The following is a 25,128-nucleotide window of genomic DNA, read 5'->3' as shown; positions in this document are numbered from 1 at the left end:
GACAATGAAGGTCAGAGAGACCCATGGGTACCTCCAGTCTCCCCCTGGAACTCCCCACAACCCTCTACAGTAGAGAGAGAGAGAGAAGAGGGGAGGGAAAAGAGCTGAAAAGGAGGAGAAAGGTGGGTGGAGAAATAATGTGTAAATTAGTATAGGCCTAATGACTCTGTGTATCTAAGAGTGACTTGGGACCAGAGAGACCAGAGAGACACCAGAGAGAGAGACCAAAGAGAGTCCAGAGAGAGACCAGAGAGACACCAGAGAGACACCAGAGAGACCAGAGAGAGACCAGAGAGAGACAGAGAGACCAGAGAGACCAGAGACCAGAGAGAGACCAAAGAGAGACCAGAAAGAGACCAGAGAGAGATCAGAGAGACCAGAGAGACACCAGAGAGACCAGAAAGAGACCAGAGAGAGACCAGAGACCAGAGAGAGACCAAAGAGAGACCAGAAAGAGACCAGAGAGAGATCAGAGAGACCAGAGAGAGCCCAGAGAGAGACCAGAGAGAGACCAAAGAGAGACCAGAGAGACCAGAGAGAGACCAGAGAGAGACCAAAGAGAGACCAGAGAGAGAGGAGACAGACCAGTCAGTGAGAGTCTTTGTAAGAAGTCGTCAGGTGAGTCTTACTGGACTAAGAACAGCCTGAGACATAATAACCTGTGGCCCACAACATCATTATCTCTGTCTCTCCCTCTCTCTATATTCTTTCTTTTCTAGTCTGTCTGTCTGTCCGTCTGTCCTCCCTCCTGGTCCTTTTCCCTCCCTCCATTCTTCCCTCTCTCTGCATCTCTCTGCCATGTAGCAGTGATCATAGCTGAATGAACCTGTAGTCTTAATCAGAGCCTTGGCAGAAACATCCCTCACACCACCCCAATCATCTCCTACATACACACACACACACTCACACACGCACATGCACACGCACAGCAAACACACACGCACACACTAAACAAACACGCATCCTTAATGTGACACCAATCATCTCCTCCTCATCTCAATGAGCGCCCCACCCTAAAATAACACACGCGACACCCTCCTCTCCACTCAATCAGCTTCAACAGTGTGTGTTTGTGTTGAGGAGGGGGTTGGGGGGGGGGATTAATTTCTCTATTTATCTCAGTGACCTGAATTAAAGCGTAACCTCCCTGGTCCCCCAGCCCCCCCCACCCCCTCCTGTTATCTTTTCATCTCCCCCGCCCCCTCCCGTCAGGGCAGTGTGTGTATTGATAATGGCCATTAGCATATTTATGATCATTGCCAGCCTCTTATTGTTTGTGTGGAACATTAATCTTCATCTGATGCCTAGCGACTGACAGCTCAATCTAACAGGCCATCACCGGGCACACACACACCCTCATGTTGAGGAGGGGACATTGTCTACTGGAAAACACACGCACACACAGACCTCAACGCAGAGACATTGACAAACCAGACTAGAAGACGGGCATTGTCTTTCTGCAGCAAACACACACATGTGTACAAATACACACACACAGGAAGACAAGCATCTTTGTGCTACACACACACACACACAGTGATTGACGTTCACCCCAGTGTGTGTAATCAGGTGAGGTTGTTCTCTCCAGCTGAGACGAGGGCATGCTGGCATCACGGTTGGCGTGCTGATGGTTCCTCTGTACCAGGCTGGGCCCACTGCTCCCCCAATCAGCCTCAAACCAAGCCCACTCTGGGAGACAGCCTGTGAGTGGAGACCACCAGTATGACACCCAGAACACGTCAAGATTCAAGACTAGATAAATATGACCAGTTCTATTCACAGTAAAGATGACAACTCCTATTCTACAATACAGTATTAGATCTGTGTCTCACTGTCTCTCGAAGTCTAAGAGGGCTCAGCAGCAGTCCCTGTAGCCTGCTGTAGACTGGGTAGAATTAGTCCTATAAATGTCTCTCCTTGCAGAGCCATAAACATAGAGTTTTATTGAGGCTATCTATAACACGCCACTATCAGACATTGTTGATAGCTTTATTAAAACCTCCCAGAGATGGTTATTTTATGTCACTGAACTAAATCACTTTTACACAAAGTTTGTGTGTGTGTGTGCTTGTCTGTGTGCATGCAGGTGCATATGCATGTGTGTGCGTGTATCTATCACTCCGAAGGCTCTGCAGAGTTAACAGTTACGAGGTACAGTATATGCTAATATATTTCAATACTTTATAGAAGCAGTAAAATCTGAAATCCATAATTTGTTAACGTGTTCCATGTAAAACAGTGCTAAAAGATGTCCCATGAATATCAATGCAGATTTGCTTTGATTAAACAATCTATCATTGCCACACTATAGGCCTACAGTGTGTTCTCTTCTCTGCATTAACCCTTTACACTGAAGATGACATTACTCATCCCATCAAGGGACATTTGGAGGACAGAATTACCAGAACTACCTACATCCTAGACCAGTGGTTCCCAACCTCTTTAGGTTACTGTACCACCAACTGAATGTTGCTCTGCCTGGAGTACCCCTGAAGTATCCCCTAATGTGCATTTTACCAGTAAGCATATGGTCTCATGAGTCTTCTCAAGTACCCCCTGTGGATAGGCCAAATACCCCCAGGGGTCCTAGTACCCCTGGTTGGGAACCACTGTCCTAGACAATAGACAAACTTAGTTGACTTTTCATAAGTGCACATTCCCTCTCTGAGTTGGAGCAATCCTTGTTACTTCTCTCCACTCTGGGTTGGAGGTGAGATGGTGGCGAGATGTATAGGTGTATGTGTGTTCTCTCGGGGCTCTAGCCCAGCAGTCTGTGACCAGGTGAAGGCTTGTAGTGATTCACTTGTTTGTGATTCGCTCATCATCTCCATTTAGCCCATGATTAACACCCAATCAGAACACATGATTAACACCCAATCAGAACGCATGATTAACATCCAATCAGAGAGCGGGGTTAAAAATACAGAGTTCATCTTTAATGTTATAATAACGAGGGTACATGCTCTCAAACTGCCAACAAAACAGATTTACACAAATAAACACACACACACCTATACATCTCACCTCTGCTTCCCCCTCCCCCCAGCCACACATATGCATCTATAAAAACCCAGCACACATACGCACACAGACACCTATACATCTTTCAACCTCCGCCCCGATCTCTCCTGGTGTCTGTGTGTGTGGAATTAGAGCCTATTTAAAACCAACCCTGCGGTCTCATTAATTAATTAAGCCTGGGTGCAGGTAGCTCCTGGGCGGTGGTTATCACTGGAGCTCAGGACACACCGTGTCTCAATAACAGAATTACACTACCCCACCACAGGGCTCAGTGGAGGAGGGAAGGAGGTGGGAAGGGATGAGGGGGGACTGACTGACTGACTTGACGGCTTTGAGGGGCAGACAGACAGTCAGAGAGACAGACAGATGGGGAGACAGAAGAACACAGTCCTCCTGTGTGTCCAGAAGCCCGATAGTCTCCTGCTTTAAATCACTGTGTTTATGAGCTGCTGATAGCCCAGGTGGAGGATGGGGGATCCGTTCACCACACTTCGTCTCCCACCCCCTCATCCCACCCTCTCCTCTCCCTGGTGGCTCCAGTGTGTGTGTTCTCTCCCTGGTGGTTCCAGAGGGCCTCTTTATCCTCCCCTCCTAGCAGGGTCTCTAAATCACCGTGGTAACAGCCCTCCTCATCTCCTGCTAATTCCTCTGCTCACTGAAACATTGACTGAACACACACACTCGCGTTCACAAACACACCCCTCTCTGTGGCATTGCATTTGCAGTGGGTAGATGACAGTTGGATTTGGAGTGTGTTGGATACCTGGCCTGATACACAACAGTCTGGGACAAAAGAGAAAAAGAAAGAACTTGACAACAAAACAAGAAGAGTTGGTAAACTAGCTATGTGTCCTCTGACTGTTTTATTGAGACTTGAGGAATGTCAATAAGAGCTCTTCTAGAGGCCAGTAACAACACAGACTGGCCAGCAGACAGCATGACCTTCTATACAGCACACACACTCCTAATAACCAACACACAGCAACATCTCCTAATAACCAACACACAGCAACATCTCCTAATAACCCAGAGACAGACAGCAACAGCAATGTACAGGCCAAACATTCCCTCATTGTGAAAAGTAACTAAGGTCTGAGAGGACAGAGGAAGTGGCAAACATCCTGCTTATCGATCTGTGGCTGCCAACTGGCTAATGGCGCTCGGTGGCATGCGCAAACACACACAGTAGCATGAGTATAACACTACAGATCCATCCTAGTGGTTGTGTAGCTCTTGTTCATTAAGCCCTTGGTCACCCCCACACACACACACTTCTGGAACTGAGGGCCGGTGCTGGTATTGTTCCGACAAACCCCGGGGCAGAATGGGTAAACTCGTTACTCTTTCGTTAATTGGAGCTGAGATTCCATCCCTCCATTCCCTCAGCAACCTCTCCTGGGGGAACAATGACTAATTGTCTACAGTCCTCGCACCTCTACATTACCCACCCTCCCCGTCTCTGTCCTCCAGTAACCCTATTTTATCCCTACATACCTAGCCCATCCACCTCTGCCTGGCTGGAGCTGCAGTAGGATGAAGTTGCACCAATGAGATGCTGATCTCAGGTCAGTTTTCCATTCTTTGGTTCGGATTTAGGCTAGGATTGAGAGAAGGTAAACTGATCCTAGATGTGTTTAAGGGCGACTTCTACAGAAAGCTGCTCCGCTACCACACTCCACCCCTAGCCCAACACGCTACAACCCCAGCCCAGCCTCGGTCTCTGCCTCAACAGAGGTGTCACTGGGTCAGCCTGAGGATGTACCCATGCAGCTGGTCTGAGAAGGCCTCCAGGGAGAACTTCTCCTGAACCCGCCTCCTGCCAGCATGGCCCATGTCTCTGCGGAGCTGGGGGTCTCTGAACAGCTTCTCCATGGCCAGGGAGAAGGCCTCGGCCGTGGGCTCACACAGGAAGCCCGTCTCCCCGTCACCTACACTCTCCAGAGGCCCTCCAGACCTCACAGCAATGACGGGACAGCAGCAGTACATGGCCTCCACTGGCACTATCCCAAAGTGCTCTCTGCTGGGCGTGTAGAGAACGCCTGCACTGCCCCGCAACAGCACCACCTTCTGGCTGTCTGAAGGAGAGCGCAGGAAGGTGACAGAGTCCTCTACTCCCAGCCGTGCCGCTAGCTCCTTCAGCTCAGCGTAGTGCTGGACATTCTCAGCAACGCGGCCGTCATACCCCCCTGCCACCACCAGGTGGAGTCTTGCCTGGTCCCCCGGGGCGAGGCGGGCCCTCAGGGAAGAGAGGCCCTCCAGGGCCAGACCCAGGCTCTTCTTCCTCTCATAGCGGTTCAGGGACAGGAAAAAGCAGGACACGCCCTCAGGGACCAAGCCCCCCAGACCCTGCTCCAGCTGCTCTTTAGGGGGCTGGTCGAAGCTGTGTGTGTTGAGGGAGGGGTAGAGGACGTCAGTCTGGACCCCATCCAGGGTACAGAAGGTCTCCCTGAAGACCCCTGCGGTGAAACAACTGTTCACCAGAACCTGGGACAAGAAACAAGAAGGATTAGTCAGTGATATCTCATCAACAAGGGCAGAGGAGGGAGATCGATTGAGAAAATCAAAACTAGCGCCCAATGAAATGAATGAAACTGTTGGTATTTTGGACTCTTAAGATCTAATCCTGCTTTCTCTGGTTCTATCCTCTCACCATATCAGCCATGCCAGTGGTGAGTTCCTCCAGTCTGTCTATGGGGGCGCGGTAGAGCTTTTTCAGAGCTGAGCCTCTCTGGGTCAGGAGCTGGTCTGGGAAATGACAGTAGAACAGAACCTTTTTCCTCTGACGAGACAACCTCAGGACTGGGATACACACCGACACCTGTAGGAGGAGAGAGAGTAGAGTTATATCTACTAGAATCACAACTACAGAAAAAGTGAAGGCAAAAAAGAGTAGTCTGAAGGTGAGTCAAAATCAAAAGGTAATGGACTGAGTTATGCTGAAGTGAAAAGAATAGAGAAACAAAATAGATGGTGTGTCACCAACCTGATCACAGAAGACCATGTCGTACTCTACTCCACTGAGGAAGACCAGGTAGAGAGCTACGTAGATCATCCTGAGGTAGGCACACAGGGCATGAAGGTACCCAAACACACTGGTGGGCAACCAGTCACCCACACAAACCTGGAGATGACAAACAGGGTCAGATAGGAAAGCAGTGTTTGTGTTATAACACTGTTATTGGATTACACTGTTACAGACACCCACCACGTTCAGGTCTGGGTCCAGTGTCTCTGAGAAGCAGTGTGTGGGGTCATGGTGGGCCGTCCAGATCTGAACACTGCAGCCGCGAGAGCGTAGAGCTACAGCTGCATCCACCACCAGCCTCTCTGCACCACCTATACCCAGGTCTGGGTGGAGAAACACCACCCCCACCATCCTGGAGGAGACAGATAACATGCTTAAAGAAGCCTGATGACACTGACAGGTTGACAGGTGCGTCATCAACATGGGGCTTCTTCAGAAGGGGCAGACAGTACTAATACATTCAATACAACGTTACAGAATGGAGGACATTATTGACATGGCAGAGAGGTGGATTGTTTAGTCTACAATGCCACAACCCATAGAACGTTGTCCCATTGAATTGGCTAAGCGCCAACATCAGCTGACTGTCATGTTGTTGACACAGATAATAGCTATTTCTAGCCGACAGCTATACTAAACAGAGTGAACATAGAGCTTATATCAACCTGAGAGTAGCTAGTATCACAGAGACCAGCTAGTATGCATTAGTTACTAATTCAGTGTGGACGTTGTCTGTCATAACTGTACCTTTCGCTCCTTGATAATGCAGTCTGTCCAACTTGTGTGTCCAGGAAACAGTGGTCAACTTGCTAACGCTTATATGGCACTGTGCCTGTTAATCGACATGATGGCTCAAATGTTCAATTTATTTCCAACGGCAAATCCCCTTGTGTTGAACCAAAATGGCGTCAGATGCCACCCTCTGCAGCACGTCGCTTCCTGTGAGACACGTCACCTCTCTCGGCACACACACTTTTTATTTGCCTTTCGTTCAAACTCTAAAATTACATTAAACAAATTATGAATTACAGTTTATTATTTTAAATAAATACTTTTGACCTTGATATTATATATTAATCTATAATTTGTAATAAATTGAATCCGTTAGATGTAAATTATGAACTATCTTGGTTCAGGCTTGACATAGGGCACCTAAAATGGTCCTTTATTCTGTAGTCGTGTCCTTTTTAGACAAGCGTCATCTTTCGGTGATCCCTTCTGAAGTTGTGGCGATTTGTGTACTGAACTGCTGCCCATTTGACGTGGACTTCAGTTAGAAGAAGATTTTAAGTTTTCTTCTCCAGCTGAAATCGCAAATACAACTTAAAATGGTAAGAATTCTGTTATTTTTGTCAAATAATGTATACTGTTGCACACCTCTAACTTGGCTTTAGCCAACTAGATAGCTAGGCAGCTAACGCTCATTCAATTTAGCTAGGCATAAGAGACATTCAATTAGCCTCTCTTAGCTAACTAACCTAGTACAATTGCAGGCATGATATTATAGTTAAGTCTTATATTAGTCTTATTTTACATTGCTATTTTATATTGTAATCATTCTTTACCGGCGAGGTGACTGTCAGGTTTAGAAACCATTTAAGGTAGCCAGCTAGCTAAAGTCAGGTTAGTTAGCATGATGATCCATTATCTATTTGTAGACTTGACTATTTTTCGAATCAGCGAATCTTTATTCTGTTATGTGTAAGACAAACAGTCATTGCAATGATATGATCATTTAGAAATGTCATTTCTGACTCGCTATTCCTGGCGCTTTAGGGTAGTCAGTCATCGCTGGTAAAGAGGGCCTCTAGTAGTAGCTAGAGTGATCTCCAATATATTTTGAGGAAGTTAGTTGATTGAGTGATTATCATTTCAGAGAACACCACATCCAATGTGGGTCAGATGATCCAATGGTTAGTTTTCTGTTTTCTAATGTAATCTTAGTATTTTGTGTGTGTTTAACTGTGTCCTCTCTTACTCAGCCTGGACCAGCATCAAGTGCAACTAATGTCGGTGCAGGGAGCCGATCCCCCAGCAAGACAGTGGCCCCCCGCGCAGCAGGATCCACAGTCCGACAGAGGTAATCATTTAATAATAGAGTGTTTCATAACAATCTCAAATCGCTTCAAAAGCAAAAAACACACAAACAATACATCATGGTACACACACGCACTTTGTTCCCTGGCAGCAAGAGCTACAGTCTAACAAAGGGAGACACACACAAAACCCCACCCAACACAGCAGGATTTACAACAAACAAACACAAATAAGACTCCGGTCAGACTCAAGACATTACATACTGGTACCCTTAACCACCCTCAAGCATCAACATTACCGCTTAGCTCCAACCTATAACACATGAGTGCATTACTAAAATAAACTACAGATTAGCTAGACTAGAGGATGTGAAATGATGATTTGGGACCCTCCTCCCCTTCCCTGTCTCTCTGATTACATAATACTGTAGGGAGAGTAATGGTGTTTAGATATCACTCTGTGAGTAGATACCACTAGATAGATGTTGGCGCTTTAGGCTTAATCAGTATGTAATCAGCCTCGCTGTCATCAACATCATTACATCAACATAACCCATTACTACCTTCTCCCTCATTCACTCATTACCTAATTTAGCCCCGTTAAATCTCAGCTGATGAGTACAGCAGTTATGAATCACTACATCAGGACGTTAACTACTGGAGCTAGTCTGAACGAAAACTGCTGTGGTAGAGAGAGATAGGTACTGTAGTGTGTTCTACCTCCAACAGCAGTGTTTCCCCTATATTCATTTAGCAGTGGTGGCCCACTGCTGTTAAATTGTTCCGATTGCTGAAAAAAATTGTAATATTTTTAAATGTGTATATCCAGGGGTCTTATTAGCTTTTAGAAATCTGCATTTTTCAAAATGCAGACCATCAAAAAATCTGCATTTTTAAACCATTTCACCTGTTTCATATTGAAAGTCAAGTTTCTTTTTTCTTCAATATTGTGATAAGGGGCATGCAACTATAGTTTTTCTTCACACAAAATACATTAGTGCAACACATCTGGCAGAAAATTGTTTTAATCAGATGTCAACAGAAGTGCAACGCTATTAGGCTGGAAGCAACACAAGTAAATTAGCTTACAATGAAAAAGCAAGGTATTTTTTGCAAAAACGATGCATGGCCATCATATTTTTTATGTTTATCATAGAAAGAATGTAGCCAGCTACATTTCCTAATGTTTTGCGTGAAGTTTAACTTGCTACTGGAGGAAAACTACAGAGAAAAGTATCATACACATCAGTCAGAGTGCTGTCTTGTGATCCAACGACGAGAGCAAATATATTGTGTCAGAGTGGAGAAGTGCAACTGAAGCACGAAATTGGTCTTTTTACATTCATGATTAGGAGCGAACCCTGACTGAAGCGTAGCAGAATTAACAATAAGCATTTAAGATCTGCGTTTACAAAATGCAGCAAGATATTTTTTTTCCTGTGTTATTTTCTGCATGAAAAAACACTGGACAGTGTCTGCGTGATTTATGTCATTTCACACAGTGACGTTATCTTTGAAGTTATGGGTTCAGATATGGCATAGAACCGCACAGTCACTGCAGAGGCAGAATTTCCCAGAGCCTCAGTGTTATGAAATCTAACCATCTGAGACTCAGGCAAAAAACAGGAGTAAAAGCAGGTTAATTTTTTCAGTGTGCAGGCAACTCTGTAAAGGTGTGACAATTTCTATAGGGGGCCTACAGGTCATATTAATGTATCTTGTAACTAGCTTGTTGTCTCTTGTATATGATGTTATAGCTCACGTGTTGTCTCGTATGTGTGATGTCACAGGAAAGCAACGAGCAGCGGAACGCGCAGTGCAGGCAGGAGCACAGCGTCAGCGGGCGGCACAGGGGGCATGTGGCGCTTCTACACTGAGGACTCACCAGGACTCAAAGTGTGAGTGTATACGCACGCATACCCACACGACCATACCCACACGACCATACCCACACGACCATACCCACACGACCATACCCACACGACCATACCCACACGACCATACCCACACGACCATACCCAAACGACCATACCCACTCACTAGCATTCCTTCAAATGCACACACATACATCCATATAACGTTATATATATATACACACACACACACACACACACACACACAGAGTAGGTATTGTCAATGTTTATGAGGAAGAGCATGAATGTTTAATGGCAGTAAATGAGACTTGGGGGACTGAGGCTAAATGCTGATCAGACCCCAGGGTGTGTATGTTCCTGGAACCTGCCCACTCCCCCCTGTCCCCCTCCTACCAGACACCCAGTCAGTTCAGCTCCATACTGTTCCTAAACACTGGTGAACACTCCAGCTTTCTGACAATCTGACCGCTTTCTGACCACTGTTCTATGACTCCTGGTCACGGTTATAGACTGACCACTACTGACCAAGGTTAGAGGTCTTCTCTACTCCACACTGTTCGTTGGCCAGCTGTAGTTACTGAGGGTGTTGCTCCTGTAGTCAAGGACAGACGGTTGTATGGTACGGTGGTGTGTATCGAGCGTGTGTATATCGAGTATGTGTGTTCCTGTGTTGAACACTGGTCTCAGAGCTTCATTAAGATCCGCTCAGAAAGGTCAAGTCAATTACAGCCTTCAGAGAGGAGGAGTGGGGTTGGTATGGTAACGCTCTCTTCCCCCCCCCCCACCCTTCCACTTCAGGGACGGAGCCTCTCTTCTCATCAAATCCTCATCAATGAATGCAGAAACACCACTCATAGGACCACAGATCTACTGGCTCCCAGGCAGTGTTTCCCCTAGAATTGATCTTAGGCGGGGTGCAGAGGCACCCACATCTGCCAGAATGGAGATTTTCAATGAAGGCAACCGTTGAGGGCATGGGGTATCAGTGCTAGACAGTTAGGGGAGGCCTGCCCCACCTCAGTAATGCTAGGAGAAACACTGGTCCCAGTTCAATGGTAATAAGGCTGGTTAGAGCTCAAAGGAGCTCCATATAAACCACCTGTCTGACAGACCGACCACAGTCAAACTACTACAACACCAGGGTTTCTGTTAGCCGGTAATAGACGACTTTTGGCTTCTTTTTTTTGTTAAGCTGATAAATAAAATTGGCACTGGCCAATTGTCCAGGAGAAGAGAAAGTCCCATTGCAAATAATGCTTTTTAGCATATTAATTGATGGAAATACATTTGACTCGTCATACTTATCGGTCTATAGGTTAATTTGCATAATTTAGTGGAAATAAATTGGCGTGTGTGTACATTTATATTAATTATGTATCTTTATCACATGCATAGGCTTACAGTATACAGACAGCCTTTGAGCAGAAAATCTGTCGTAGTAAATGCATCCGCAACGGAAGACAGGCTTCATCAGCATGTCACACACCGCTTTACAATGAGCTGGAGGCAGTATGCATTTTGAAAAAATGTACTTAATTGTTTGAAACCTGAACGTTTTACAATATGTTATAAGGCATGTTTTACCTTGCTTCAAAGTAGCCTAGCCAAAATCAGACCATATCCGTGGAGGCAATTATTTTATATCAACTTTCTTTCATTGTCCAGTAGCCAAAGGCACAATGCTAGTCATATTAGCAACCCATGCTAGTTGTTGCATTTTAGCTCTCTCCTCTTTCAACATTTCTAACGGATATTTTAATCTCTGTCACATGAAACCTCTCGCATGTGCGGTGTGCTTTTGACAAGTGTTTTCATGCTAATTGCATTATGGAACGAACATTCGCTTGTAGCCTACTGCCTTGTGTGCATTGCTGCGCTGTAGCCTAGGCCTACTGGTTGGATGAATTTGGGATCTATCGTCCCATAACTGTCCTAGAGTCTGTTTGGAATAGGCTATTTCTTTTTCAACAAGCTGACCAATAGAATGGGTAAACTAATAGATTGACACAGGCTGGTGATTTTGCTGTTCGTTACTCATCTTGTTGGCTGAGGAAAAGTAAATGTTGACAGTTATTCTAACATCTTCAAAGTGTGCATCAAAATTCGGTAAGAAGGACCGCACATCGTTGCATCCTGGACTTGCATGTTCTGTTAATATGAATTACCATATTCTAAATGTGACTTCTGTCATCCTGAGCACCGTGAGTGGATGCCCTAATCGGGTTACTCACCCAATGCATATAGGTCCTGTAAATTTAAAATGCTTCAGGTCAAATGTCCGGAACCACATATTCCTAATGGAAACCCTGTACAACAATCAGCCCCAAGCTAATTCTCTCTCGTGCTCTCACTATATATACAAAAGTATGTGGACACCCCTTCAAATTAGTGAATTTTTCTATTTCAGCCACACCCGTTGCTGACAGGTGTATAAAATCGAGCACACAGCCATGCAATCTCCATAGGACAACATTGGCAGTAGAATGGCCTTACCGAAGAGCTCAGTGACTTTCAACGTAGCACTGTCATAGGATGCCACCTTTCCAACAAGTCAGTTCGTCTAATTTCTGTAAGTGCTGTTATTGTGAAGTGAAAATGTCTAGGAGCAACGACGGCTCAGCCGTGAAGTTGGAGGCCACACAAGCTCACAGAACGGGACCACCGAGTGCTGAAGCGCGTAGCGCGTCAAAATGAGGTGGAATAATGGTCTGGGGCTGTTTCTTCATGGTTCGGGCTAGGCCCCTTAGTTGCAGTGAAGGGAAATGTTAATGCTACAGCATACAATGACGTTCTAGAAGATTCTGTGCTTCCAACTTTGTGGCAACAGTTTGGGGAAGGCACCTATACCTGTTTCAGCATGACAATGCCCCCGTGCACAAAGGGAGGTCCATACAGAATTGGTTTGTCGATCGGTGTGGAAGAACTTGACTGGCCTGCACAGAGCCCTGACCTCAACCCAATCGAACACCTTTGGGATGAATTGGAACGCCAACTGCGAGCCAGTCCTAATCGCCCAACATCAGTGCCCAACCTCCCTAATGTCTTTGTGGCTGAATGGAAGCAAGTCCCCGCAGCAATGTTCCAACATCTAGTGGAAAGCCTTCCCAGAAGAGTGGAGGCTGTTATAGCAGCAAAGGGGGGACCAACTCTTAATTTTCATGATATTGGAATGAGATGTTCGACGAACAGGTGTCCACATAGCTTTTGGTCATGTAGTGTATTGCTCCAGAAGTGCATACTGTAGGGCCCTCAAACTCAACTATGGACCTCGAAGCCAGTTCCACTGCATTTTTACATTGTTCCCCTCTAATCAGGGACTGATTTAGACCTGGGACACCAGGTGGGTGCAATTATCAGGTAGAACAGAAAACCAGCAGGCTCCGGACCTCATAGGGGAAGAGTTGAGTACCCCTGCTGTAGGGGATTTGGCCAGTTTGGCATTGTGCCACTGTTTTCCGTGTGTATAGTAACCTGTGTGTGTCGTCTCTCCTTAGTGGTCCAGTACCAGTGCTGGTGATGAGTTTGCTGTTCATCGCGTCGGTCTTCATGCTGCACATCTGGGGGAAGTACACCCGCTCCTAAACCCCGCCCCCTGACCCTTCACCATCAACCCCTGACCCTGCGCCGAGGCTTCTTAACACATCGGACCTGGACCAAACAACCAACCAACCTGAAACCCCAACAACACTACTCGCCTGGCCCGGCGGGCGGTAGAGACCCAATCTGTCTGGTGTGCGCATAGAGCCGGGCAACTGTCCAGTGTCCAACTCCACCTGAACTCCAGACCACCAGTGTGTTGACCCTGAGCACAGATCATCTAGGGCTGAATCCTAACATGAGAGACTCGTACTTATCTCAAACTGGCTGGTGTAGGTCCTATTGATGACAATTGGTGATTTATCTCCAGTTAGGATTGGGCACCTAGTCCCCTCACCAGGACTTCAGTAAGAATCTCTTTTTTTCAGCCTGAATTAGAACCTGTAGATTTAGTTTTGTTAACATCATTTGTACAACATTGTATTGTGATACTGTACAATAAAAGGACTCAAACAGAATTAGTTGTGTGTGTTGGATGGTGTCCAAATGAGCATTTACACTGTAAAACTGCTTCATGCAAATTCATGATCCTTGAGTGCCTCTCAGGATACCCTGTCTGCTGCCAATCGGGGTCTTTAGTGTTTGTGTGGGTTTCCCATTGCCCTATAATGGAACATGTCCCAGAGCTCATGTAGACTGCCTTTGGCAAAGTATAGCTCATTTAGGGTGGATCAACAAATGTCCATACTAGACAATTACAGAGCACCGTATACCTTTTGTCCAGATACTGTATGTACCAAGGGAAAGGTTTGATAGCCAACTTTCGTATTAGGCTTCTATTCAAATGAGCTATTAATTCAAACATTTCCCATGGCACAATATGTGTGTGAGTGTAGGTTTCCTGCCAGGTACAGGCTGTATCTGGTATGGTCAGGGCAGCACCAGCCTTTTTCAAACCGCTCCTTGGGGACCCACAGACATTTCACAATTATGTTGTAGCCCTGAACTAGCACATCTCATTCAGTTAGTCAAGGGCTTGATGATTAGTTGACAAGTTGAATCAGGTGTGCTAGCTCTGGAATAGATCAAGGTATGGAAAGGGCTGGGGGTCCCTGAGGAGAAGTTTGAAAAAGCTTGCCTTACACCAGGGTCTCCCAAACTCGGTCCTGGGGTCCCCCCTGGGTGCATGTTTTTTTTTTCTTCCCTAGCACTACACAGCTGATTCAAATGACCAACTCATCAAGCTTTGATTTGAATCAGCTGTGTAGTGCTAGGGCAAAAAACAAAACGTGCACCCTAGGGGGCACCAGGACCAAGTTTGGGAAACGCTTCCACGACTGCATTGGAATAGCATCAACCTAAGGAGAGAGCAAAGGAATCACACACACATGAAAAGAGGATAAACTGTAGGTCACAATATAGTGACAATATAATAGCCATAAGCTATGACTTCTCTTATGGCTGTTGACGATAAATAATTTGATAAATACAGTACGGTCCCTTACCACTTACATTATTACAGTGGTGAAGAACCCTTCTTCGCTCCTCTGTACCTCTAGTTTTCTCCCCTTCCCCTACCTTGGCTCTTCTCTGTTCTGTGTACAGTCGTGGTCAAAGTTTTGAGAATGACACAAGTATTGGTCTTCACAAAGTTCGCTGCTTCAGTGTTATATATTTTTGTCAGATGTTACTATGGTATACTGAAGTATAATTACAAGCATTCCATAAGTGTCAAAGGCTTTTATTGACAATTACATTAAGTTTATGCAAAGAGTCAATATTTGCAGTGTTGACCCTTCTTTTTCAAGACCTCTGCAATCCGCCCTGGCATGCTGTCAATTAACTTCTGGGCCACATCCTGACTGATGGCAGCCCATTCTTGCATAATCAATGCTTGGAGTTTGTCAGAATTTGTGGGTTTTTGTTTGTCCACCCGCCTCTTGAGGATCGACCACAAGATCTCAATGGGATTAAGGTCTGGGGAGTTTCCTGGCCATGGACCCAAAATGTCGATGTTTTGTTCCCCGAGCCACTTAGTTATCACTTTTGCCTTATGGCAAGGTGCTCCATCATGCTGGAAAAGGCAATGGTCGTCACCAAACTGTTCTTGGATGGTTGGGAGAAGTTGCTCTCGGAGGATGTGTTGGTACCATTCTATATTCATGGCTGTGTTCTTAGGGAAAATTGTGTGTGAGCCCACTCCCTTGGCTGAGAAGCAACCCCACACATGAATGGTCTCAGGATGCTTTACTGTTGGCATGACACAGGACTGATGGTAGCGCTCACCTTGTGTTTTCCGGATGCCCCAAACAATCGCAAAGGGATTCATCAGAGAAAATGACTTTACCCCAGTCCTCAGCAGTCCAATCCCTGTACCTTTTGCAGAATATCAGTCTGTCCCTGATGTTTTTCCTGGAGAGAAGTGGCTTCTTTGCTGCCCTTCTTGACACCATCCTCCAAAAGTATTCGCCTCACTGTGCGTGCAGATGCACTCACACCTGCCTGCTGCCATTCCTGAGCAAGCTCTGCACTGGTGGTGCCCCGATCTCGCAGCTGAATCAACTTTAGGAGACGGTCCTGGCACTTGCTGGACTTTCTTGGTCGCCCTGACGCCTTCTTCACAACAATTGAACCTCTCTCCTTGAAGTTCTTGATGACCCGATAAATGGTTGATTTAGGTGCAATCTTACTAGCAGCAATATCTTTGCCTGTGAAGGCCTTTTTGTTCAAAGCAATGATGACGGCACGTGTTTCCTTGCAGGTAACCATGGTTAACAGAGGAAGAACAATGATTTCAAGCACCACCCTGCTTTTAAAGCAGTCTGTTATTCTAACTCAATCAGCATGATTACTCTCCACAGGAGGCTGGTGAGGGGAGGATGGCTCATAATAATGACTGGAATTAAATTAACAGAATGGTATCAAATACAAATGTGTTTGACGTGTCAATACCATTACATTAATTCCATTCCAGCCATTACTATGAGCCTGTCCTCCACAACTAAGGTGACTGTGATCTTCTCCCCTCCTCTCTCTTCTCTTTGGTTCCTCTCATCCTCTCCCCTCTCTTCTCTTTGGTTCCTCTCATCTTCTCCTCTCTCTTCTCTTTGGTTCCTCTCATCCTCTCCCCTCCTCTCTCTTCTCTTTGGTTCCTCTCATCCTCTCCCCTCTCTTCTCTTTGGTTCCTCTCATCTTCTCCTCTCTCTTCTCTTTGGTTCCTCTCATCCTCTCCCCTCCTCTCTCTTCTCTTTGGTTCCTCTCATCCTCTCTTCTCTTTGGTTCCTCTCATCCTCTCCCCTCCTCTCTCTTCTCTTTGGTTCCTCTCATCCTCTCCCCTCCTCTCTCTTCTCTTTGGTTCCTCTCATCCTCTCCCCTCTCTTCTCTTTGGTTCCTCTCATCCTCTCCCCTCCTCTCTCTTCTCTTTGGTTCCTCTCATCCTCTCCCCTCCTCTCTCTTCTATTTGGTTCCTCTCATCCTCTCCCCTCTCTTCTCTTTGGTTCCTCTCATCCTCTCCCCTCCTCTCTCTTCTCTTTGGTTCCTCTCATCCTCTCCCCTCCCCTCTCTTCTCTTTGGTTCCTCTCATCCTCTCCCCTCTCTTCTCTTTGGTTCCTCTCATCCTCTCCCCTCCTCTCTCTTCTATTTGGTTCCTCTCATCCTCTCCCCTCCCCTCTCTTCTCTTTGGTTCCTCTCATCCTCTCCCCTCTCTTCTCTTTGGTTCCTCTCATCCTCTCCCCTCCTCTCTCTTCTATTTGGTTCCTCTCATCCTCTCCCCTCCTCTCTCTTATATTTGGTTCTTCTCATCCTCTCCTCTAAATCCACTACAGTCATTTAGAGAGGGTGAAAATGGTGGCTTCCAGTGGAGGCTGCTGAGGGGACAATGGTTCATAATAATGGCTGGAACGGATCAAATGGAATGGCATCAAACACCTGCAAACCATGTGTTTGATGTATTTGATACCATTCCACCTATTCTGCATCAGCCATTACCACGAGCCCGTCCTCCCCAATTAAGGTGACACCAACAACCTGTGGTGACTTCATACACACTGTATATATTCACACTGAATAGGATGTTGTCTATCAACTCAAAGCTGTGAGATCTGTTGCTCTTTGCTCTGCCACTCGACACACTAATACTAACTGAGCACAAAGACCATGAGGACCACTCACTCCTAGAACAAAGACCACGCAACTCTCCAGGCGCACCAAGACCATGCACCCACACAAAAAAGGCAGCTCACTCACTCACACAAAGACAACTTACCAGTAGAGGATCGTATAGTATTGGTTCACAGGAGGTTGGTGGCACCTTAATTGGGGAGGACGGGCTCGTGGTAATGGCTGGAGCGGAATATGTGGAATGGTATCAAACACATGGTTTCCAGGTGTTTAATGCCATTCCATTTGCTCCGTTCCAGACATTATTATGAGCCGTCCTCCCCTCAGCATCCTCCACTGTATTTGTTGTGTGTAAGACAGATGGCACATTGGACTTGTGTGAGTGAGTATTGATGAATGTAGTCCTACCAGAGGAAGCTGGTGGGAAGAGCTATAGGAGGACGGGCTCATTGTAATGGTTGGAATGGGAATTAATTATTTCCGGATGTTTGATGTGTTTGATTCCAGCCATTACAATAAGCCCATCCTCCTATAGCTCATCCCACCATCCTCAGAGTCCTACCTAGTTAGAGTGATATCTGTCATGTCTGTGCCTGTGAGTCTGGTGTTTGTCTTCTCTTGATAGCCAGGTGGCCAGTTGGTCTCTGAGTCTTTAGCCAACTCCTTAGTTATTCCCATTATCAGCCAGGCTAGGTCCGTCTCTGCCTGCTGCAGTGACATTATCAGCCTGAAGGGGGCACTCCAGACTGCTGTGTGAACCTCACTCACTCAGTCACTGTGGAAGGAGACAGAGCGAGCCGTCTCTCCGCGAGGAGCTCTACTACTGTAGAAGTCTTGCCACTGGGTCATTTCAAAGAAATTACATAGAACCAACATGTAATAGACGTTGAATTGAGTCTATTTAGAGTTAATCATCCCTTATTGCATTCCTGCTATTAACTTCTCATAAACCAGCTTCTCAGTAGTCTGAAGGACTTTTGCCAGTTTATTCTGTCTGTCATTGCACCCTCCCTGTAAATGCCACTAGTAGCTGACTGCATTTGACTAGAGCTTTTGATACATAAAAAACTAGATGAAATTACACTGTATGGATGTTTCTCTGTGTTGACCTCTGTTTAGTAACAGTTCTGAGGACAGCATTCCCTAGATGGCCATGCTAGAAAGGACAAACATGGCTGTAATAGTGTAGAGTGGTGCTACAAACCTGTTTATCATTAATTACTTTTGTTGTGAGTGTGGTTTAACTGTGCACATGTTTCACTTCCTTCTCTTGAGTGTTTTCATATTTGGAATTATTGGCACGTGTGAGAATTCTGCACTTGACGATCAATTGATCAATCAATCGTCAGGGGCAGAATTGTCACACGTGCCAATAATTCCAAATATGAAAATAGTTGGCATGTACACACTAGTTGTCCAACCTGCAGGTCCTCTTGTAGCTGCCTCTGAGCTGAAGATGACACTGATGTGTGTGCGTGTGTGTCTGCCTGCCTGAATGCTGGTTCCTTGTGTTTAGTGTAGCATTTGGATGCTGTTCATTAATTAATCCTGTCGACCGACTCCAGTTTCCCATGAGCTCCCAGTGTTCATGGCAAATCCCGGCACCGGCCTTACACACACACACACACACACCACACTGGCCCAACACACTGTGGCCCAACACGGCACCATGCCAGAACTATTCAACAGAGCGATTAAATATGGAACACACACCGACGCTCCCACAGCGTTACAACACCCAAACACGACCGTCAACATGTGGAACTCAGAACTCTCTGTGTGTCTGTATAGACCTCTTTCATTGTGTATCCAAATAAAGTGTGTGTGTGTGTGCACGTGTTTGTGTGCATAGTAGGACTGAGAGCCAGTGTTTACTTTTGGTTGGTTGAACCCAACTCTATACCTAAAGGTAGTTGTAGTCAAGTATATAGGAAGACTTTATACCTAAAGGTATTTGTAGTCAAGTATTCAGGAAGACTCTATACCTAAAGGTATTTTTAGTCAAGTATTCAGGAAGACTCTATACTTAAAGGTATTTGTAGTCAAGTATTCAGGAAGACTCTATAACTAAAGGTATTTTTAGTCAAGTATTCAGGAAGACTATAACTAAAGGTATTTTTAGTCAAGTATTCAGGTAGACTCTATACCAAAATGTATTTGTAGTCAAGTATTCAGGAAGACTCTATACCTAAAGGTATTTGTAGTCAAGTATTCAGGAAGACTCTATACCTAAAGGTATTTGTAGTCAAGCATTCAGTTAGACTCCAATGTACATTTCTGTATAATTGTTTTACTCTTTAGCTTAGATTATTAAATGGTCTGAAGATGATTGAGTTAAAAACATTTTGAGAGAAAGAGAGAGAGAGGAAAGAGAGAGAGAGGAAAGAGAGAGAGAGGAAAGAGAGAGACAGAGAGGAGAGAGAGAGAGAGAGAGAGAGAGGAAAGAGAGAGACAGAGGGGAGAGAGAGAGAGAGAGAGAGAGAGGAAAGAGAGAGAAAGAGAGAGACAGAGAGGAGAGAGAGAGAGGGCAGGTTTCCTCTTCCTCTCTTGTTCTTTTTCTCTAGTAATCTTCCTGTGCAGAAACCAAAGTCTGTGATAGGGGACACACAACACACAAGATGGAGGAAAGTTGTAAATAGGTCAGATGGGTTGTCTATCCTGTGTGACACACACTCCCTCTGTGGTCTCCACATGGGGAATAAATGCTGTCGAAGACGCATCCCTGCCCAGAGCTGTTCCACAGGGCATACAAGCAGACCCAGCCCTGGGGATTCCATGTCACTGTCCAACGCACCAATAGAATAACAGACACAGTGGAGGGGGAACTGTACCACTCATTCCATCAGACAGAAGCAGGAAACCCTGAGACAGTATTTCACCACTTGTGTGTGCCACTAACCCTCTGTGTGTGTGTGTGTGTGTGAGTGTGTGTGTGTGTGTGCGTGCGTGCGTGTATTAAGGGATCATATGGTTGGTAAAGCGTGGAATGGAGAGGCGGCTGGCTGGCTGCTATTGATTCAGCACTCTGATCAACAGACTCCTCAAGGACATGAGAGAGAGAGATATAGAGAGACAGATAGATAGTTAAAGCATTGTAGAAGAGTGGGTTGTTCATTCAGGCGGTTGGTCAATCAGTCAGTCAGTCAGTCAGTCAGTCAGTCAGTCAGTCAGTAAGTAGTCAGTCAGTCAATCAGTCAGTCAATCAGTCAGTCAGTCAATCAGTCAGTCAGTCAGTCATTCAGTAGTTAGTCAATCAGTCAGTCATTCAGTAGTCAGTCAATCAGTCAGTCAGTCAGTCAGTAGTCAGTCAGTCAGTCTGTAGTCAGTCAGTCTGTAGTCAGTCAATCAGTCAATCAGTCAGTCAGTCAATCAGTCAGTCAGTAGTCAGTCAATCAGTCAGTCTGTAGTCAGTAAATCAGTCAGTCAGTAGTCTCTTAGTAGTCTCTCTCAAACAGGTGTCAGGTCTCCTCTCCTAGTGTGTGTAGTGTAAGGTAAGGTATTGTATCCAGAGAGGATATGTGTCTGGTATGTGGCCTGTTTGAGTTGTTTACTGTAAAATAATATGGCTGGCCCTGGCCCTGGCCCTGGCCCTGGCCCTGGCCCTGGCCCTGGGGTCACAGTCATGTAGATATGGTCAGTGTGGGTGCAGAGTGTGTGTGTGTGTGAGAACCCCACGTCCTGATCCGGTCCCCTCCTGTTCTCAGGGAGCAGTGTGAGATGCAGACTCAGCTTTGGCCCGCTCTGCTCTCAGAGTGTGTTTGTGTTATTCCTGTCTGCAGGAGGGTCCAGAAAACACCAGCAGTATGAGGAGCATCCAGCTGGCAAAAAACACACACATACACACACTCAGCTTTCTGAGAGCACACACACTTAGCTTTCTGAGAATGATACCAGACCAGATCAGCACACTGTTTATGGCTTTTATTTCTGCTTTATATACAGTAGAAGTCAGAAGTTTACAAACACCTTAGCCAAATACATTTAAACTAGGTTTTTCACAATTCTGACATTTAAAAATTCTCTGTCTTAGGTCAGTTAGGATCACCACTTTATTTTAAGAATGTGAAATGTCAGAATAATAGTAGAGAGAATGATTTATTTCAGCTTTTATTTCATTCCTCACATTCCTAGTGGGTCAGAAGTTTACATACACTCAAATAGTATTTGGTAGCATTGCCTTTAAATTGTTTAACTTGGGTCAAACGTTTCGGGTAACCTTCCACAAGTTTCCCACAATAAGTTGGGTGAATTTTGGCCCATTCCTCCAGACAGAGCTGGTGTAACTGAGTCAGGTTTGTAGGCCTCCTTGCTCACACACGCTTTTTCAGTCCTGCCCACACATTTTCTATAGGATTGAGGTCAGGGCTTTGTGATTGCCACTCCAATACCTTGACTTTGTTGTCCTTAAGCCATTTTGCCACAACTTTGGAAGGATGCTTGGGGTCATTGTCCATTTGGAAGACCATTTGCGACCAAGCTTTAACTTCCTGACTGATGTCTTGAGATGTTGCTTCAATATATCCACATAATTTTCCTTCCTCATGATGCCATCTATTTAGTGAAGTGCACCAGTCCCTCCTGCAGCAAAGCACCCCCACAGCATGATGCTGCCACCCCCGTGCTTCACGGTTTGGTATGGTTTTCTTCAGCTTGCAAGCAACCCCCTTTTTCCTCCAAACATAACGATGGTCATTATGGCCAAACAGTTCTATTTTTGTTTCAAAGTACAATCTTTGTCCCCATGTGTAGTTGCAAACCATAGTCTGGCTTTTTTATGGCGGTTTTGGAGCAGTGGCTTCTTCCTTGCTGAGCGGCCTTTCAGGTTATGTCGATATAGGACTCGTTTTACTGTGGATATAGATACTTTTGTACCGGTTTCCTCCAGCATCTTCACAAGGTCCTTTGCTGTTGTTCTGGTATTGATTTGCACTTTTCGCACCAAAGTACGTATCTCTAGGAGACAGAACGCGTCTCCTTCCTGAGCGGTATGACGGCTGCGTGGTCCCATGGTGTTTATACTTGCATGCTATTGTTTGTACAGATGAAGGTGGTACCTTCAGGCGTTTGGAAATTGCTCCCAAGGATGAACCAGACTTGTGGAGGTCTACAATTTTTTTCTGAGGTCTTGGCTGATTTCTTTTGATTTTCCCATGATGTCAAACAAAGAGGCACTGAGTTTGAAGGTAGGCCTTGAAATACATCCACAGGTACACCTCCAATTGACTGAATTATAAGTGAAATAATCTGTCTGCAAACAATAGTTGGAAAAATTACTTGTGTCATGCACAAAGTACATGTCCTAACCGACTTGCCAAAACGATAGTTTGTTAACAAGAAATTTGTGGAGTGGTTGAAAAATGAGTTTTAATGACTACAACCTAAGTGTATGTAAACTTCCGACTTCAACTGTAACTGCTTTAATATTAGACAACACAAGACTGCCACCTGAACCACACCGGTGATTGCCAATGACTATTGGTCTTGTTATTCCTTCCTGTCTTCTCATGGGTTGATTTGTTGTCTCATGGCAGACTCAAGGCTGGATTTAATCTGTAGCGCCGAAGATCAGCGTTGTAGCACGGTTTTAATTTAAAGGGAATTTTTGATTGAGCCGACATATGCAGCTTTTTCCGTGAATGCAGTCTCTGTGAACGCGGAGCCGTTGCCTTTAAATTTCAATACAACAAATACAACGCTGATTTTCAGTGCTACCAGTGGTGTAGTGGAGGGTAAACGCAAATCAATGCAGCTTACCTACTTTTTTTTTGCACGGCAGTCTACCCACCTTTTGCAGAAAAAGGCATTGAAAGTATAGGGAGCATTACTTTTTTCACCGCGACTGCCGTTCAGAGTTTACACACCTATTTTTTACCACTACATCATTGGGCGCTACAGATTGAATCCAAGCCTCAGTCAGGTTTTAGCTGCTCATGCTAAACATGTACAGTATTTGAATTTGTCTGTGTGTCAGTACTTTGGTAAGAGTCCTCCAATAAGTTCACACTTTGTATTGCCAATGGATTTTCTATATTTAATTCTCTATATTAATTTTAAATCTATTTATAGTCAGTTATTGTTGTGTCCTAAGTGATTGTTTTGTCCCTCCCAGCAGTAATATGGTAACATGTCCCTCCCAGCAGTAATATGGTAACATGTCCCTCCCAGCAGTAATATGGTAACATGTCCCTCCCAGCAGTAGTATGGTAACATGTCCCTCCCAGCAGTAGTATGGTAACATGTCTCCCGCAGCAGTAATATGGTAACATGTCCCTCACAGCAGTAGTATGGTAACATGTCCCTCCCAGCAGTAGTATGGTAACATGTCCCTCCCAGCAGTAGTATGGTAACATGTCCCTCCCAGCAGTAGTATGGTAACATGTCCCTACCAGCAGTAGTATGGTAACATGTCCCTCCCAGCAGTAATATGGTAACATGTCCCTCCCAGCAGTAGTATGGTAACATGTCCCTCCCAGCAGTAGTATGGTAACATGTCCCTCCCAGCAGTAATATGGTAACAGGTCCCCCCCAGCAGTAATATGGTAACATGTCCCTCCTAGCAGTAATATGGTAACAGGTCCCCCCCAGCAGTAATATGGTAACATGTCCCTCCCAGCAGTAATATGGTAACATGTCCCTCCCAGCAGCAGTATGGTAACATGTCCCTCCCAGCAGTAATATGGTAACATGTCCCTCCCAGCAGTAGTATGGTAGCATGTCTCCCGCAGCAGTAATATGGTAACATGTCCCTCCCAGCAGTAGTATGGTAACATGTCCCTCCCAGCAGTAATATGGTAACATGTCCCTCCCAGCAGTAGTATGGTAACATGTCCCTCCCAGCAGTAGTATGGTAACATGTCCCTCCCAGCAGTAATATGGTAACAGGTCCCCCCCAGCAGTAATATGGTAACATGTCCCTCCCAGCAGAAATATGGTAACAGGTCCCCCCCAGCAGTAATATGGTAACATGTCCCTCCCAGCAGTAATATGGTAACATGTCCCTCCCAGCAGCAGTATGGTAACATGTCCCTCCCAGCAGTAATATGGTAACATGTCCCTCCCAGCAGTAATATGGTAACATGTCCCTCCCAGCAGTAATATGGTAACAGGTCCCTCCCAGCAGTAATATGGTAACATGTCCCTCCCAGCAGCAGTATGGTAACAGGTCCCTCCCAGCAGTAATATGGTAACATGTCCCTCCCAGCAGCAGTATGGTAACATGTCCCTCCCAGCAGTAATATGGTAACATGTCCCTCCCAGCAGTAATATGGTAACATGTCCCTCCCAGCAGTAATATGGTAACATGTCCCTCCCAGCAGTAGTATGGTAACATGTCCCTCCCAGCAGTAATATGGTAACATGTCCCTCCCAGCAGTAGTATGGTAACATGTCCCTCCCAGCAGTAATATGGTAACATGTCTCCCGCAGCAGTAATATGGTAACATGTCCCTCCCAGCAGTAATATGGTAACATGTCCCTCCCAGCAGTAGTATGGTAACATGTCCCCCCCAGCAATAAT

At 45.6% G+C, this 25,128-nt stretch overlaps 2 protein-coding genes across 2 annotated transcripts; one reads left to right on the top strand and one right to left on the bottom strand.

Moving 5' to 3' along the window:
• Positions 1 to 3,851: 3,851 nt before the first annotated feature.
• On the bottom strand, positions 3,852 to 6,925 carry LOC311126406 (alpha-1,3/1,6-mannosyltransferase ALG2-like). The gene is made up of 5 exons (XM_084200412.1): positions 6,794 to 6,925; positions 6,227 to 6,398; positions 6,005 to 6,142; positions 5,672 to 5,839; positions 3,852 to 5,505 (listed from the first exon to the last, which is right to left on the bottom strand). Exons 2-5 carry the CDS (start codon positions 6,395 to 6,397, stop codon positions 4,759 to 4,761), a joined length of 1,224 nt encoding a protein of 407 aa, XP_084056538.1. The 5' UTR covers position 6,398; positions 6,794 to 6,925; the 3' UTR covers positions 3,852 to 4,758.
• A 293-nt stretch (positions 6,926 to 7,218) lies between these two features.
• LOC311126408 (protein transport protein Sec61 subunit beta-like) lies at positions 7,219 to 14,011 on the top strand. The gene is made up of 4 exons (XM_084200414.1): positions 7,219 to 7,377; positions 8,029 to 8,126; positions 9,873 to 9,980; positions 13,451 to 14,011. The coding sequence occupies exons 1-4, from the start codon at positions 7,375 to 7,377 to the stop codon at positions 13,536 to 13,538; spliced, it is 297 nt and encodes a 98-aa protein (XP_084056540.1). The 5' UTR covers positions 7,219 to 7,374; the 3' UTR covers positions 13,539 to 14,011.
• The last annotated feature ends 11,117 nt before the right edge of the window (positions 14,012 to 25,128 follow it).

This window comes from Coregonus lavaretus, assembly GCF_964263955.1.
Source record: "Coregonus lavaretus genome assembly, contig: HAP1_SCAFFOLD_2064, whole genome shotgun sequence".
Lineage (NCBI taxonomy): Eukaryota > Metazoa > Chordata > Actinopteri > Salmoniformes > Salmonidae > Coregonus > Coregonus lavaretus.
Note: the sequence above shows the minus strand (reverse complement) of the source record. Positions and strands in the feature narration are given on the sequence as shown.

Excerpts from the sequence above, each read along its gene's own strand:
- LOC311126408 (XM_084200414.1), top strand. Across the intron at positions 8,127-9,872 it reads GGATCCACAGTCCGACAGAG|GAAAGCAACGAGCAGCGGAA; the intron begins GTAATCATTTAA and ends GTGATGTCACAG. Across the intron at positions 9,981-13,450 it reads GACTCACCAGGACTCAAAGT|TGGTCCAGTACCAGTGCTGG; the intron begins GTGAGTGTATAC and ends GTCTCTCCTTAG.
- LOC311126406 (XM_084200412.1), bottom strand. The coding sequence starts at position 6,397 with ATGGTGGGGGTGGTGTTTCTCCACCCAGACCTGGGTATAGGTGGTGCA. Across the intron at positions 5,840-6,004 it reads ACATGGTCTTCTGTGATCAG|GTGTCGGTGTGTATCCCAGT; the intron begins GTTGGTGACACA and ends CTCCTCCTACAG. Across the intron at positions 5,506-5,671 it reads CCACTGGCATGGCTGATATG|GTTCTGGTGAACAGTTGTTT; the intron begins GTGAGAGGATAG and ends TTCTTGTCCCAG.